General features: G+C 43.0%; 1 protein-coding gene across 5 annotated transcripts in view; it reads left to right on the top strand.

The window, feature by feature from the left end:
* The window catches only part of RNF157 (ring finger protein 157), a gene marked incomplete at its 3' end in the record, with an annotated part of 79,735 nt that overhangs the window by 39,509 nt on the left and 24,582 nt on the right, over nt 1-15,644 (top strand). For all 5 annotated transcript variants that reach the window (XM_082860163.1, XM_082860159.1, XM_082860162.1 and 2 more), the window contains exon 3: nt 14,190-14,278. In XM_082860163.1, the coding sequence (XP_082716289.1) occupies nt 14,190-14,278 (89 nt within the window). The remainder of the gene's footprint in view (nt 1-14,189; nt 14,279-15,644) is intronic.

Genomic DNA, 15,644 nt, shown 5'->3' with positions numbered 1-15,644 from the left:
CGGTGATCTGTGCAGAGTTCAGTGAGGCCTTTGGCTATTTTATTTAAGCATGGAAAGAATGTGTCTTGTCATTCTGGAAAGGACAAAACTGTAGGGATGGGAAACAGATGAATGGTTGCTAGGTACTGCTGGGTGCAGGGAGGGGTTGGCTGCAGAAGGGAATGAAGGAACATTGTGGGGGGATGGAAGTGTGCTATACCTTGATTACAGTGGTGGTTACAGAGCTGTATGCGTTTGTCAAAATTCATAGAACTGTACACTAAAATGGGTGAATTTTACTGGCTGTAAATTACACCTCGATAAACCTGACTTAAAAAAAAAAAAAAAAAGGAATGTCTTGGAAAGAAGGAGTGGGTCACAGATATGCCAGTGCTCTCTGTGGCCTGGTGTCCATGTGGCCCAGGGAGCCCCTGCTTATGGCCATGTACCACCAAGAGGCGGTGGACGTGTGCCCCAGATGCCGTGTGTGCACGTGGTAGTAGCGGGGGGGTGGGGCAGGGGGCGGGTCAGCATTGCTTCTGCATCAGCAGCCCTCAGCCAGAGGGGTCAATCCTAGTACCCCAGCAGCAGGGAAAAACTATAATGGAAAAGAATATTAAAAAACGATTGTCTATATGCATAAAACGGAGCCACTCTGCTGTACAGAGATTGGCACAGCATTGTAAATCAACTACGCTTCAATAAAAAGGTAATAAAATAAAAAACAAAAAACACATGGCAATCTGTTGTTTAGTTATTTTGTGAGTATTAATTGTGCCAACCTGCCGTTCAGGGCAAATGTGTGCAACCCAGATGGTCACCATGGGCACATGCTGTGCTCTTCTGAAGACCTTATTCATATATTCAGTCTACACATACCTAGTTTTATCTTTTATGTGTGCTGGTCTAATCACTCTGGGTGATACAAAGATATCTCTAACCTAGACTTTGCCCTCAAGCTTATAATCTCGCAGGAAGCTCAGACACTATATACACACAAAGAGGGAAGTGATAAATGAAGTGTAGACAGAGCTTCCAGAAGCTCTGAGAAAGGAACTTTACTTTGTGACATAAGTTTTGCTGACTTGGAAAGTACTGCTTGAACTTTTGGTTTGTTGTTTAAGGCTGTGTTTCTTAACAAACCAGGGCACAAAGAACTGCTGCGGTTTTCAACAGTGAAACTAAAGCATCTGTGTTGTAGGAAGTTCCTCGACATTTCTTTGAAACCTACTGAAACTAAGTGTGCACACTCTCACCTCTGTTTCCTGTTGTCAGGGTCCGCCCCAGCTTACGGGAAACTATATGTATTGGCGTTGCATTTCAAAGAAAAATTTGGTTAACTTTTTCAGCTTTTAAAGAGATGCATAATGGCCTTAAATTGTAATGAAAGTGTTCTTACAAAAGTCTATAAAAGTCAAAGACTTCTGGGTCAAATAGCCCGGTTACATGTAAATAGCATCCCTGAGCAACACACTTATTTCACTCAACTAAAATAGTAGCCCTGACTATTACAGAAATGAATCAGGCATATGCTTTATCTTTAGAAGACAGCTCTGACAAAGCGAGCTTTGCAGTAAAGGTTGCTATAATTATAGAATAGAATGTCGTCCCATATTTTCCATTTATTAAAAATTTAAATGCTTTTAACACCAAAGGTGCATATCCTCTGTTAATCCATACTGTTAAATATTTTTTAAAGAAAGAAGGGGAGAGGGCTTCCCTGGGGGTCCAGTGGTTAAGACTCCGTGCTTCCACTGCAGGGGTCACGGGTTCGACCCCCTGGTCGGGGAACTGAGATCCCCGCAAGATGCGTGGCGTGACAAAAAAAAAAAAAGAGGGAGAGTTAGCTCAGGCACTTAATAGAAGTAATGAAAATAATAAGTACCAGTGGGTAACAGTCTACAGTTACAGAGTCTACAGTTACAGAGTCTACAGTCTACAGAGTTGTTTCACAGTTAGCAGTTCAGCTGTTGTCTCCCAGCCCCAAACCACCCTCTAACCTGGGCTGGGTAATGCTGGGGTAGGGACTCTTCGGCCAGGTTTCTCCATTTCCAGGCTCTGCCAACAGAGGGCGCCAGAGGGTCTGCAGGGCTGGAGGAAGAGAAAGGGTGGTACCCAGAGACCAGAGTCCCACCCCCAGGGGGCCTCTAGGCTGATAGCCCCCACCTCTCCCCTTGATTCCCTCAGCCCCAGGGGTTGTTGCCGCTTCCTGAGGTGACTCTGTGTCAGCTCGGTGTCCCCTTTTTGTGTTTTGGTTCTCCGGTGCCTGTTTAACCAGTTCGATTAAATTCTCTGTTAAAATACCTGGTGTGGTTTGTTTTCCTGACTGGACTAATACAACCTTTATTTTTATTTTTATTTTTATTCATTTATTGGCTGCATTGGGTCTTCGTTGCAGTGCGGGCTTTCTCTAGTTGTGGCGAGCGGGGGCTACTCTTCGTTGCGGTGCATGGGCTTCTCACTGCGGTGGCTTCTCTTTGTTGCGGAGCATGGGCTCTAGGCAGGCGGGCTTCAGTAGTTGTGGCGGGAGGGCTCAGTAGTTGTGGCTTGCGGGCTTAGTTGCTCCGCGGCATGTGGGATCTTCCCGGACCAGGGCTTGAACCCGTGTCCCCTGCATTGGCAGGCAGATTCTTAACCACTGTGCCACCAGGGAAATCCCTAATACAACCTTTAATCTCACAAATTATAAGGTAGCTATTATCAAGCACATTTTACTGGTGAGGAAATAGAGACTTAGTAGGGTACAGCAATTTGTGTAAAATTGCACAACCACTAACAGAAGGGCCAAGACCTACACCTTCCACTTTGGGATCCTTTGCTCTCCATTTCCTCTCAGCACTTCTCTTGCTGGACTTTTTTTTTTTTTTTTTTTTTTAAATACTTAACAGGAGAATTGCAAAGGTAGTAGGGAATTCCCATATTCCCTCCACCCAGCTATCTCTGATGTTAACGTCTTACACAACCATGGAGCATGTATCCAAACTAAAAATTAGCATAGGTACATTACTATTTTTCAAAACTACAGATTTTATTAGGACTACACCGGTGTTTCCACTAATGTCTTTTTTTAGTCCCAGTTACCTTTGGTTGTCACGTCTCCTTCATTTCTTCCAATCTTTAACAGTTTCTCAGTTTTTCCTTGTTTTTCATGACCATGACAGTTTTGAGATGTACTAGTTAGATATTTTGTAGAACTCCCATCAATTTGGGTTTTCTGATGTTTTCTTGTGATTAGACTAGGGTTATGGATTTGCGGAAAGAATACCACAGAGGTAAGTGCCCTTATTACATCATATCAGAGGCACGTAACAGTTCATGACATACTCCCAGTGATGGCAACCTTGATCGCTTAGTGAAGGTGGGCTCTGTCAGGTTTACCCACTACAAATCTTTCCTTTTCCATAATTGATTTGTTTAGAAGCCAGTCACTGAATCCTCTTGCTGAACTTCCCACTTAATCCTGGCTGTGCTTTCTTGGCAGATTATTAAGTAGTGCTTAAAGAATCTTTGAATTGGCCAGGCTGAGAATTATAAACCTAGGAGCCAGACTAACTGTGTTAGGAGATATGACCATGTGTTGCTTCTTGGGAAATCATTATCTGTTTTGCCGTCTTTTTTTGCACTACGTTTAAACTTGGAACTTGGCTCCTTTTAGTCTCAGAAAGCTTATGGTTAATGCTAGGACACCTGTTTTTTTCTTGATGAACTGGAATCACTTCTGACAAGCCTGTAAAGATGCTCAGAAGCCCAGGGTCTTAATAGCATGCAGGAAATCAGTAAAAAGAGGAAGAGCCATAGAGAAGTGTTGGCTGAGAATAGGAAAATCGGAGATGTTGAAGGATGTGGTTAAAGGAGTGAAGACTTACAAGGATGGACTGAGAGGTGATAGGTGACTGGTGGAGGGACACAGAGATGTCAGGTAGGAGGTCAAGGAAGGGATGAGGATGGAACACAGGATGAGAGAGAAGCCAGTGACGTGAATCAACCTTGGGATTGGACTCTGTGCATGATATATTGTAAATACTTGTATTTTATCTCTGAGATTCACCATCTAGAACATAAGAGTTATACTTCTAGCTCTAGATTTCATTACAGACAGACTTTAAGTGAGCTTAGACTTTAATATATTTAATATATATTTAACATGTAAGCCAAAGAAATTAGTTCAGTTGGTTTATATAACCTTGGCTACTCACTGCTATTTTTTTAATTTATTTTTGGCTGCGTTGGGTCTTCGTTGCTGCATGTGGGCGTCCTCTAGTTGCGGCGAGCGGGGCCTACTCTTCATTGCGGTGCGCGGGCTTCTCATTGCGGTGGCTTCTCTTGTTGCAGAGCACAGGCTCTAGGCACGCAGGCTTCAGCAGTTGTGGCGTGCGGGCTCAGAAGTTGTGACTCGCGGGCTCTAGAGCACAGGCTCAGTAGTTGTGGCGCACAGGCTTAGCTGCTCCCTGACATATGGGATCTTCCCGGACCAGGGCTCAAACCTGTCTCCCCCGTACAGGCAGGCGGATTCTTAACCAGTCCTACGCACTGCTATTAAGGAGTGAGTGAAGAATAATCAGAGCTCTCAAGACTTTTGGAAGCTTAGCAGGGCAAAGTGAAACAGATTGGTACCTTGTTAAATTAGCTGCAAATTACAGAACTTTTTTTAAATTAAATATTTATTTATTTATTTTTGGCTGTGTTGGGTCTTAGTTGTGGCACGCGGGATCTTTCATTGAGGCGTGTGGGCTTCTCTCTAGTTGTGGCGCGTTGGCTCTGGAGTTGTGGGGTGCTGGCTTAGTTGCCCCGCAGCATGTGGAATCCTAGCTCCCTGACCAGGGATCAAACCCCCGTCCCCTGCATTGGAAGGCGGATTCTTAACCACTGGACCACCAGGGAAGTCCCTACAGATCTTAGTATTAACAATTTAGAAATTAAAACTATCATACATATGCTATAGGGTTTTTTGTTTTTGTTTATAAACAGCAGTAATTTTTAAAATTTTTATTTTATTTTAATTTATTTATTTTTTGACTGTGTTGGGTCTTTTTTATTTTTACATCTTTATTGGAGTATAATTGCTTTACAATGGTGTGTTACTTTCTGCTTTATAACATATAGGTTTTTATTTTATGCTATTTTGTTCTAGTTATATGGGGTTTCCGTATCTCATGATGAGCTAACCAAAATAAAATCTCATTAGGGTTTTTGAATTACTAATGGCCTTCTTCCTGGGCCTAGGGCTGTATCTGCAAATAGGTAGCTTAGCCAAAGAAACTGACCTTACCTGGGCTTAGAATTCTGTATTTGATTGGCTTATAAACTTAAATGTTTCTGTATTTCATACTATTCTTTTTCTGAAGCTGAGATTCCTAACATAGCAGACTTCAGCATATTTTTTTTTAAGATTTATTTATTATTTATTTATTTAATTTATTTTTGACTGCATTGGGTCTCAGCTGCGGCACGCGGGATCTTCGTTGAGGCGTGCGGGCTCTTCGTTCTGGTGCGCGGGCTTCTCTCTAGTTGTGGCGTGCGGGTTTTTCTCTTCTCTAGTTGTGGTGCACGGGTTCCAGAGCACGTGGGCTATGTAGTTTGTGGCACGTGGGCTCTAGTTGAGGCGTGTGAGCTCAGTAGTTGTGGCGCATGGGCTTAGTTGCCCCGTGGCATGTGGGATCTTAGTTCCCTGACCAGGGATCGAACCCCCGTCCCCTGCACTGTAAGGTAGATTCTTTACAGCTGGACCACCAGGGAAGTCCCTCAGAGCATATTTCCTTGCAGAAATATGAGATGGAGACTTGAAACTCTTGTAATTGATCTTGGCTCTTACAGAGATAGTTTTAGGGTCAGTATATTTCAGGAGGGGCACAGGTGGGCAGCTTGGAGTTTTTCAACTTGAAGACCAGCGTACAGTTTTTAGTTTTTAAAATATAGACTGAGGAGGACTTTGGTCCACTTGCTCTTTTTAATAACTGGCCTACTGAAAACACCTCTGTTAAATAAAATGACTGGAAAACTAATACTTGGTGGCATTAAAACATTCATATGCTTCTTTGGAAAAAATATATATGTTGTGTATTTTATCGTTTTAATTATTTTTTAATTTTTTTAACATCTTATTGGAGTATAATTGCTTTACAATGGTGTGTTAGTTTCTGCTTTATTGTTGTGTATTTTCAAATACCTGTTTTAGGGCTTCTCTGGTGGTGCAGTGGTTGAGAGTCCGCCTGCCAATGCAGGGGACGCGGGTTCGCACCCCGGTCCGGGAAGATCCCACATGCCGCGGAGCGGCTAGGCCCGTGAGCCATGGCCGCTGAGCCTGCGCGTCCGGAGCCTGTGCTCCGCAGCGCGAGAGGCCACAACAGTGAGAGGCCCGCGTACCGCAAAAAAAAAAAAAAAAAAAAAAAAAAAACCCAAAAATAAAATACCTGTTTTGGCTGATACTGGTGTTTGAGCATATTCTTTACCTACACTATTAAGCATCTCAAAATCTCTTACTTAAAACTGGATTCTTATTTGTGAGCTGGGTTACCAGTCTCCTGACCAGATGAAATCTGGAAGTCAGGCATCTAGAATGGGGTGCTGGTCTGAAAGGAGTCGTTTCTCTGACCATTAGTCATTATTTACCAACTTGCTGGAGGGAAAAGATGACAGTGTCTGCTTTACTAAAAGCCCTTTTTTCCCTTTTAACTCTCCTTAAAATGAGCTGGTGTTAGTCAGAACCCTTTGTATCTAAAAGCAGCTCATCTTCAGAAAGATACTTTTATTGTAGAAGCGCAGGATGACTGGGTAGTGTTTTATCCCGATGGGAGGGGCTTTCAGTCAGGGGAACCGGAAGTTGAGTAGGTTTCACTTGTCGTCAAAGCAGCACACGTAGCCCTGGAGGTGCATTTGATGTCAGCGTGTACGCAACCTGTTGCCCGGTCTGAGTACTCCTGAACGATATGAGTCAAGACCCAAACCATAAGTAGAGGGAGGAAATGGGTCTGTGACGGTTGTTCACAGAGACCAGGGCGATTTTGTGATGGGTGCTTTTCTCTGCAGTGGATCCTTCATGCTCTTGTTATCAAAGAGAACTGGTTAACTGGGCATACTCGTAGTAGGGTTTAAATATTTTGGAAAGATCAACCTTAGAGGTGATGTCATATAGCCAGGACATTGGTCCCATGTGCACCCTGCCAGGGGACCCAGCGGAGGAGTTAACAGACTATAGATAGACTGCCATCTTGAGTGGATTCCTTTGGTAAGCAAACCTGAACACAGAGCATCTTTGAGTTAAGGTCATCATGTGACACCCTCGTGGTATCTCCCTCACATCTTTGATTTGAGTGAAAAAAATGTCTTTTCACATCTTGTCAGCTTTGTGGTCACCAGCCTTTCTACATGGGTGATTGACTCCCCACGAGGATTGGATGGAAAATTAGTGAAAAGGGGTTTTACTGCTGTAAATATAGCTCATTGATGTTTTGGTGGACAGCAGGCACAGTACAGTCTGTCCCAGGGCTACAGCTGGTTAAATAGGCAAATTTGTATTCATTTCACATCATTCACCCAGAGTAAACTGTTCTCCCTGATGTGGATCTAAGAAAATGTTATAAAGTATCACAAGTCTAAATATATCCACTGGTAAGTCTTGGACACACTACATAGCTGAGAAGAGGGGAAGTAGAGAAAGCTGAGAAAATAACCAGGCATCAAATAAGAAGGAACTGAATTTTAAATATAAAACTCCTAAAATCTATAAAAGCAAGAGCTTATGTAAATGAGTGCTGTAAATGAGCTATTCATATGATCCCAGATGTTGATTTCCATATTAACTATTATTTCTTTCTCTGACACAAATATTACATGTCTATGTGTAAAATGAGTACTTTTCTCTTTTAGTCATAAATTGCCTAAAAATAATTTCCTTTCTCTTCAGAGGCAGATTTTTGGCATTTGGGGCTTTTTTCTTCTTAAGTAAAAACTGCATTAGGTCATATTCATTTGTTTTTCTTTTACATCACCCCCCCTCCTTTTTCCTATTAAGTTTCCTTTCAGGGAATGTTTATTGCATCATTGTTTGTAATACTGAAAACTGGAAGCAGAGCAAGTGTTCACTGGTAAAAGATTAGTGAATACATGGTGGTCTGAGGTAGACGTCTCTAAAAAGGAACCAGGGATCCTTGGAGACGTGATCAATTCCAGGGAGGGGACAGAAAAACACAACATCAACTTAGAATATCTTGTGGTGCCAGAAAGTAAGGAAGTGCTCAGAAAGTGATGGGGCGAGTCAAAAGGACACAGGAGCCAACTGAGGGAGTTCCCAGTGGCCAAATCCAGGATGCTATGTGTGTATATGGTCAGGCCTCAATCTAATAGCAAATGTTAGCAAATTATGTACCTTAAAAAAAACCTTTTTATGGAAATTAATTATTTATTTTTATGAATGGGTTATAGGTCCTTTTACAGACTACTGGGAATTACCCAATAATTTACAATTGAAGTAAGATCCTTTTATCGCGTATGCACTGGGACCATATTTTCTACAGCAAAAATGTGAGTGCAGACATGGGGGGTAGTTTAACAAAATACTTGAAATTAGAATGGTTAGAAAATCTAGGATACATGGTTGATATATACATACATATATATATGTGTATATGAATATATACGTATGTGTACCCCGCCACACACACACACACACACACACACACACACACACACACACACACACACACATCCATATCCATATCCGGTCTAACTGAACCGGCAGTTCCACATTTAGCCGCCAAGTGGCACTTTGCCGGTGTAAGGAAAACTAACAAGGAAACTGACGAGCACCAGGATAAAAGGTCAAAGAGGCGCTTGCTCTGTATTCACATGAGCCTTGATCGCCAACCCCCTGGGGCCCATTGAAAGAGTTCCTCTGGCTGAGTGGGTACTATACCCCCATCCTGGGCTTGAGGTGCTTGGGATTTAAATTATTCTGAGATTTAGGCTTATTTCAGCGCGGACACAAGCAGGCCGGTCCTGGGCCGGGGGGGGGGGGGGGGGGGGTTCGCTGCTGGTACCTGAGTGCAGGGCGCCAGATGCAAGCTCTGTTGTGGGCCCCTTACAGGTGGAACTAAGAGAGACGTGCCTGGTCCATCACCAAATCCAGGCTAGCATAGCGCTCAGGGCATAGTGAACGTGTTGAATGAATTGGTAGATAGATGTCTTTGTTCTTCAAAAATAATTTAGAGGAGAAACCACCGTACTTTAGGAATATCTATCAGTAACATATTGGAGCATCTTGGGCAGAAGGTAAACAGTGATGAACATCTCCCCTGCTTCTGCTGACGTTCTCTGACGTCACAGCCTGAATATACCTTTGTATCTTCTGCAGGTGCTGTTAGCTCTTGCAGACAAAGGGAATTTGTCATACAGTGCTCCAAGAAAGCTTTCCTCTGAGAAGACCTTAGATACTCCTGTTAAAATTTAAAAGGAGTGTGGCATTAGATATGCTTTTGTATGTACTGCTGCCTAAGCATAAGGGTGTAATCCAGAGAGTTTCGACCAGCCTCTAGAACCTGAACAGGATTCGGTACCTTCTGCAGTGATCGTTTAACGTTCAGACTCTCTCTACACTCTACTCAGGTACCTGGAACACTCCTGGGATCAGAACAACATGTAGCCGTGCCCTGCTGTAGCCAAGGCAGCTGCAGGACAAACAGTGTGGCTTTTGGATTCAAATCCTGGTTCTGCTACTCATTAGCCCTGAGACCTTGAATAATTACGTGAATCTTTTGAGTCTCAGTTACTTTATCTGCAAAATGGGGGTGTTAATACTGATATTCTTCATTTATCCAGTCAACGAACATATTTCTTGAGGTCCTCCTTCATTTCAGACTCTCCTCCCAGAGCTTACAGACTGGTGGGCATGGCCGACGTGTCTACTAGTGTTTAGAATATTAAGTAAGAAGGTATCTAAACCAGAGCTCCATGGTAGTGATGATAGCACAGGACACGTGAATGCATTTGCTGCCACTGGACTGCGTGCTTAAAAATGGCTAAGGTGATACATTTCATGTTATATATATTTTATAAATGAAATAAAGTAAAATGAAAAAAAAAATCTAAAGAACCCAGCATGTTGCCCGGCCCATAGTAAGTACTCAGTAAACGTTTCCCTATGTTCCCTTTTTTCATGGATGGGCATTGGCAAGCTGTCATTGCAACAGTTACCCAAATTTTACCCCATTAAGAGGACTTTCTTCTGGCAGCATTTCTGCTTAGATGAATAGAGTGGAGGGACCTGAGCCTTAATTCTCTGTCAACACATTACTGACCCGGCAGGTTTGGGCCACAAGTCCCTGAGCAGACCCGATTTCATTCTTTGCACATTAGTCTTTATAAGCCTGTCTTCATTATGAAAAGTGAAAGAGAATTCTGGAAGCTGTTTTTAAGGTCCTTCGTAAGGTGGTGAGAGTTTATTTACTCCAGGATGTTGTCTGAGAAACGGGAAGACGTCTCCTAAGCCCATACTGAGCTTGAGGCAGGAAGTGAGGATACGGCTTGCAGAAGGCCTGTGGGTCCTCCTCCATCTGTGCGCCTGGCGGCATGTTGTGTGCAAGACAGAAAAGGCCACTTCTCCCCATTTACTGGCCTAGTTATGCCAGAGCGCTTGCATCTGAGAAAAATAAATTCTGTCTGACCTTTCTTGTCATCACTCACTCCCTAATGAGGTACAACTGGGGCTGAGAAAATTACGGTTCCAAGGTCATAAGAAAGCAAGTGGAAACTGTGGATGTGAACTGAGAAACGGTTATTGATGCTGTTCTGAGCACAGTGGAATGACCGGTGAGCGGCTCCTTCGGGGTGGTGCTTGGACCCGAGTCCATCCTGACCTTCATCTCCTTCGGTCCCAAGAAGATGTTACTTTGCCTTCATGTCACACGTATCTGTTAGCATAGGAGTGAAATCTCTGGTCTTGAAGTGAGCTAAGATACTTTTTCTTTCTCTAAATATAGTACAGTAATGGTGCATGTGTTAAAGAGGTACTGTAGGCAAACAAAATAGTTCATCAGTGCCTTGCTAAGAAAAAAGAATGAACAAAGACATAGGTTAGTGTTTTCAGATCTTTTAATAACTGGTACTTCAATCCCTTCGTCATCTCTAGGTTAAGCAGCTGTATCCAGGAGTATCTTAGAGAAAGATGGAGGTAGAATGTGTTCAAACCTCAACTCTTCTCCCTAAAACTTGTGGGACTTTGGAAGGTGATACTGAACCTGTTCCTATGTCAATGTCCTTATCTGCAAAAAGGGAAGAACTATCTCTCCCTCACAGGATTGTTCCAAGGATAACTAAGATAATGTATGTAAAGAGCTTAGTATAGTGCCCGGCACCTAGTAAGTGCTCAATAAATGATCGTTTTAAAAGCGAAGATCACGAAGAAGCTTAGAGTCACGGTGGGCTAACCTGGCCTAGAGAGGTAGGGGAGGCGACTCTAAGAGCAGAGTATTTTCTTTAGTTTGCCTCTGTTCCTGCTGTCTCCTCTGTCTTCCCTGTCATCTCTGAATTTACAAATTACGTTTATCCTTCAAGATCCCAGATCAAATACCACCTCCTCCATGAAGCCTTCTGGATTACCTCAGCCAGAAGCGGTCACTTCCTGTATCGTTGCCCTTTTTGTGGCATTTCTGTTTAGTGTTACAGTTATTTGTGTAACTATATCATCTTCCTTATAATGCTGCTTCCTGAAAGAGCAGGACCTTATCTTTTCCACTTTAAGTCTTTCTTTACACCCAGCACTGAGTATTGCCGGTAGACTCTGATTGGGTACGTGAATGGCCACTAAGGCAGAAGCTTTGGTAGGTACGAGCCTACAAACAGGATTAGTTTCTCCTAAACAGATTTTCAATGGTTTTCTTTTGGCGGGGCAGAGGGTAAAGAGCTAAAAATGTTAAGTGTGGATTTATTATACTATAAGGATAGTTTATGTATATAAACAATTGATCCCACGGTTGCCTTTCCCTGAGCAGCGAATAACTTGTGTTCCATTGCCAGTTATCATCAAATGTAATATTCTAAACGGAAGGTGAAGAACACTAACTCCCTGCCCCCCACCGCCTTCCTTTTGTTTTTCTTTTTTTTTTTTGCGGGGGTAGGGAGGATATAGAGGGGAAAGGGCAAAGAGTGAAGGGAAAACCTCTGGGTTTTTTTTGAACTCAGGTAGGAGTTAAGGTAACTCCCAAGTACCCGTGCAAACGAATATGATTAACTTCGCTACTCCAGAAAAAAATTTTAATCCCAAAGTCATTTATTTTGGCTTTAGAATAGACAAGCATTTGTGTTGGGTTTTCCTGCCTAATTACTTTTTGCTTAAGCTTATTTAAAAATTGTTTTAAATTCTTTTAGTGTGACAGCCCAGCAAAGGGGGTGGGGGGTGTGTGGAGAAATGGGCCACAGATGGGATCTGAACTATAGGATTTCAGCTTTCCTGTATAAAAGCCTCCTGATACGCTGCAAGCAGGAGGGCAGAGTTGCAATCAGCTTTTCCGGAGAACAATTTGGCAAAATAGTTTTAAAAGTCTTAAAAATATGCTTACTCTTTGATCCAGTAATTCCACTTCTAGGAATGTCTTAAGGAAATAATCAAAGAGGCACGCAGAAATGTAGGGACAAAGCATTCACCACGACATTTGTATCAGGAAAAAAAAAAAAAAAGTAAAACCAACTGAAAACACTGAATAATGTGGAACTGATTAAAGTAGGCCCCTGTCTCTAATGTGTGTAGTTATATTGTCAAATTATAGGCTTTAAAACATTTGCCACATCTTTCTAAGTGAAAGAGAGACAATAAAAGAGTAGGTACAGTTTGAAACAGTGCAGAGAAGTAGAGCGGGGGGAGGGAGAGAGGAGGTGGGTGGGTGGATGGATGCCTATCCCAAAAGACACATTCTGCAAATGTTAACTTTGGTATCACTGAGTAGTGAAATTATGGCTGGTTTTGTACTTTATTGTGTTTTTCAAGTTTTCTGCTTAAACGTGTATTGCTTTGTAATCAGGAAAACCAACTGTCATATATTTTAAAAGAATATATGTTTAAGGTGAGAATTCCCTGGCGGTCCAGTGGTTAGGACTCCACACTTCCACTGCAGAGGGCCCGGGGTTCGATCCTTGGTCGGGGAACTAAGATCCCGCAAGATGCGCTGCCTGGCCAAAAAAAAAAAACAAAAACAGAATATACGTTTAAGGTATCAGTGAAAAAATAAAATGTTGCTACACAATACCCACAAAGCAATAATCTGAATGCACAGCTGATAGTTTGGATTAAATGTATTTTCTTAAGGGTCACATTCATGCACATGAAGTATCAGGGATCACAATACACAAAATCAGACGTACCATAGGTTCAATTACGTTTCCCAAGTAAAACAGCAAAAATCTGGGAAGACACAGAGTTTCATGTGGACGTTCTGTTTCCTGAGACCCGCACGAGGGGGTAGACTCTTCAGAGCTAAGAGGACCACGGTTTTGCAAAGCTCCAAACACTAGTAGGTCTTCTGGGAATCATATGTAAAAAATGTTTACTGCCCGAATGACGTTATAAGAATAGCGGGAACATTTTAAATCACTCAATCTTCTCAAAGCCGTTCCCAGTGAAATGTTTTACTCTGTCCCCTTTCTCATCTCCTCATTGTCATCAACGCACAACTCCAAACCCACATGTTTAAACAGGGAAAGAGAGTGAAAGCGTGAGGTAAATGATGGGCAACCACAAACCCTTGATGACCCCAAAAGAGCTCTTTGGCTCACTTTCTTTTAAAAAAACTCTCCTTTATATGATCAGCTGCGGAGGAAATTTGTTCTTCACTGTTTGCAGGCCCCCACTCTGTACACATGACGGGGTTCTCTTGTGTTTGCAGTTCCTAAATTCCTCAGACACCATGTGGCTTCACTGAAGGAAAATCCTTGCAGGTCCGGCTCCCCGTTGTGTAAGGTCAGGTGGAAAAGCCTTTTGTGATTAACTCGGCCACCGTGTGTCCCTTGGTATTTGGAACTTCAGTGGGAGTTTTTATTAGGTGTCCGCATTTTGAATGCTGACTCACATAAGCTTCATCTAATGGGAAAAGCAGATAAATGTAGCGCTTTGGACACCAAGTCGGATCCCAGCTCTCCCAGTAGCTGTGACCTCGAGCACGTCCCCTTACTATGGTTATCCGTCTTTCTAAACACAGTCTTCTCCCACTTTGTTTCCGACACAGTTTCCTTACGCTGCCCCTCCTCCCCAAGAACCAGTGAAGACTCTGAGAAGCCTGATCAACATCCGAAAGGATACACTAAGACTCGTCAAGTAAGTTCAAGTTCCCAGCCGGCGGGGGCCAGGTTCCAGGGGCCCTTCTTCGTGAAGGGGCAGCCGACTCCCCAGGGGACCCACAGAGCGGTTTCTGCCAAACCCAGAGCCCGGCCTCTAGGCCTCCGGGCCGTGGGCTGCTTGCATGAGGGGTCTCCGCACCTAGATTGTTCAGAACTTTCTCTGATAGTCAGTGTTTGGGAAGAACTTTCACTCTCCTGGAAGCTGTCATGATTACCCCGATTTGGTGAACCTTCCAGAAAAAGAACAGTTGGAGGAGAAAGTGAATTCTGCAGATACCTCGACAAGCCTGTGTGAAGATGGGATGTTTGAACTTGGTGCAGGAAATCCTTATTTTATTGCCTATATTTCCTTTGTAATTTATTCTTAATCTCATGTGCCCTTCCTCTGGTGCACTGGGTTTGTTGTTTAATCACCACTGTCAGTACTAATTATCATCAGCATCTGTCTTCTTTGTGCTGTCCCTGAGATAGCACAATTTTTTTTTTTTTTTTTTTTTTTTTTTTTTTGGCTGCATGGCAAGGCTTGTGGGATCTTAGTTCCCTGACTGGGGATTAAACCCGGGCCCCCTGCAATGGAAGCACGGAGTTCTAACCCTGGACCACCAGGGAAGTCCCAGAGATAATGTGATTTCTAAACAGATACTGCTCTCCAGATAGCAAGTCTGTCTACTAAGACTCACTGGTTCCCTGGGGAGACAGATTTGGTTAGGGCAAACCAGAGGTCCCACATTCTTCTCAGCTGACAAAAGAAGATGACTCGGAGAGCATTTTATGCTTCTATAGATCAGGGAGTTTATTTCTCTCTGATCATCTTTTTAAAATACAACCACTTCAGGGACTTCGCTGGCGGTCCAGTGGTTAAGGCTCCGCACTTCCAATGCAGGGGGTGTGCGTTCGATCCCTGCTCAGGGAGCTAAGATCCCACATGCCTCGAGGCCAAAAAACCAAACTATAAAACAGAAGCAATATGGTAACAAATTCAATAAAGACTTTAAAAATGGTCCACATCAAAAAAAAAAACTTAAAAAATAAATTTTTAGGAATAAAATATAACCATTTCATTGAGATATAGTTCATATACCATACAGTTCATTCATTTAAAGTGTACAATTCAGTGATTTTTTTTTTTTTTAGTATTTATTTTTTTATTTGGTGGCACCGGGTCTTAGTTGCGGCAGGCAGGCTCCTTAGTTGTGGCATGCAAACTCTTAATTGTGGCATGTGAAGTCTTAGTTGCGGCATGCACGTGGAATCTAGTTCCCTGAGCGGGGATCAAACCCGGGTGCCCTGCATTGGGATCGCGGAGTCTTATACGCTGTGCCACCAGGGAAGTCCCCCGATTC

Source organism: Leucopleurus acutus (assembly GCF_964270905.1).
Source record: "Leucopleurus acutus genome assembly, chromosome: 19".
NCBI classification, from domain to species: domain Eukaryota; kingdom Metazoa; phylum Chordata; class Mammalia; order Artiodactyla; family Delphinidae; genus Leucopleurus; species Leucopleurus acutus.
Note: the sequence above shows the minus strand (reverse complement) of the source record. Positions and strands in the feature narration are given on the sequence as shown.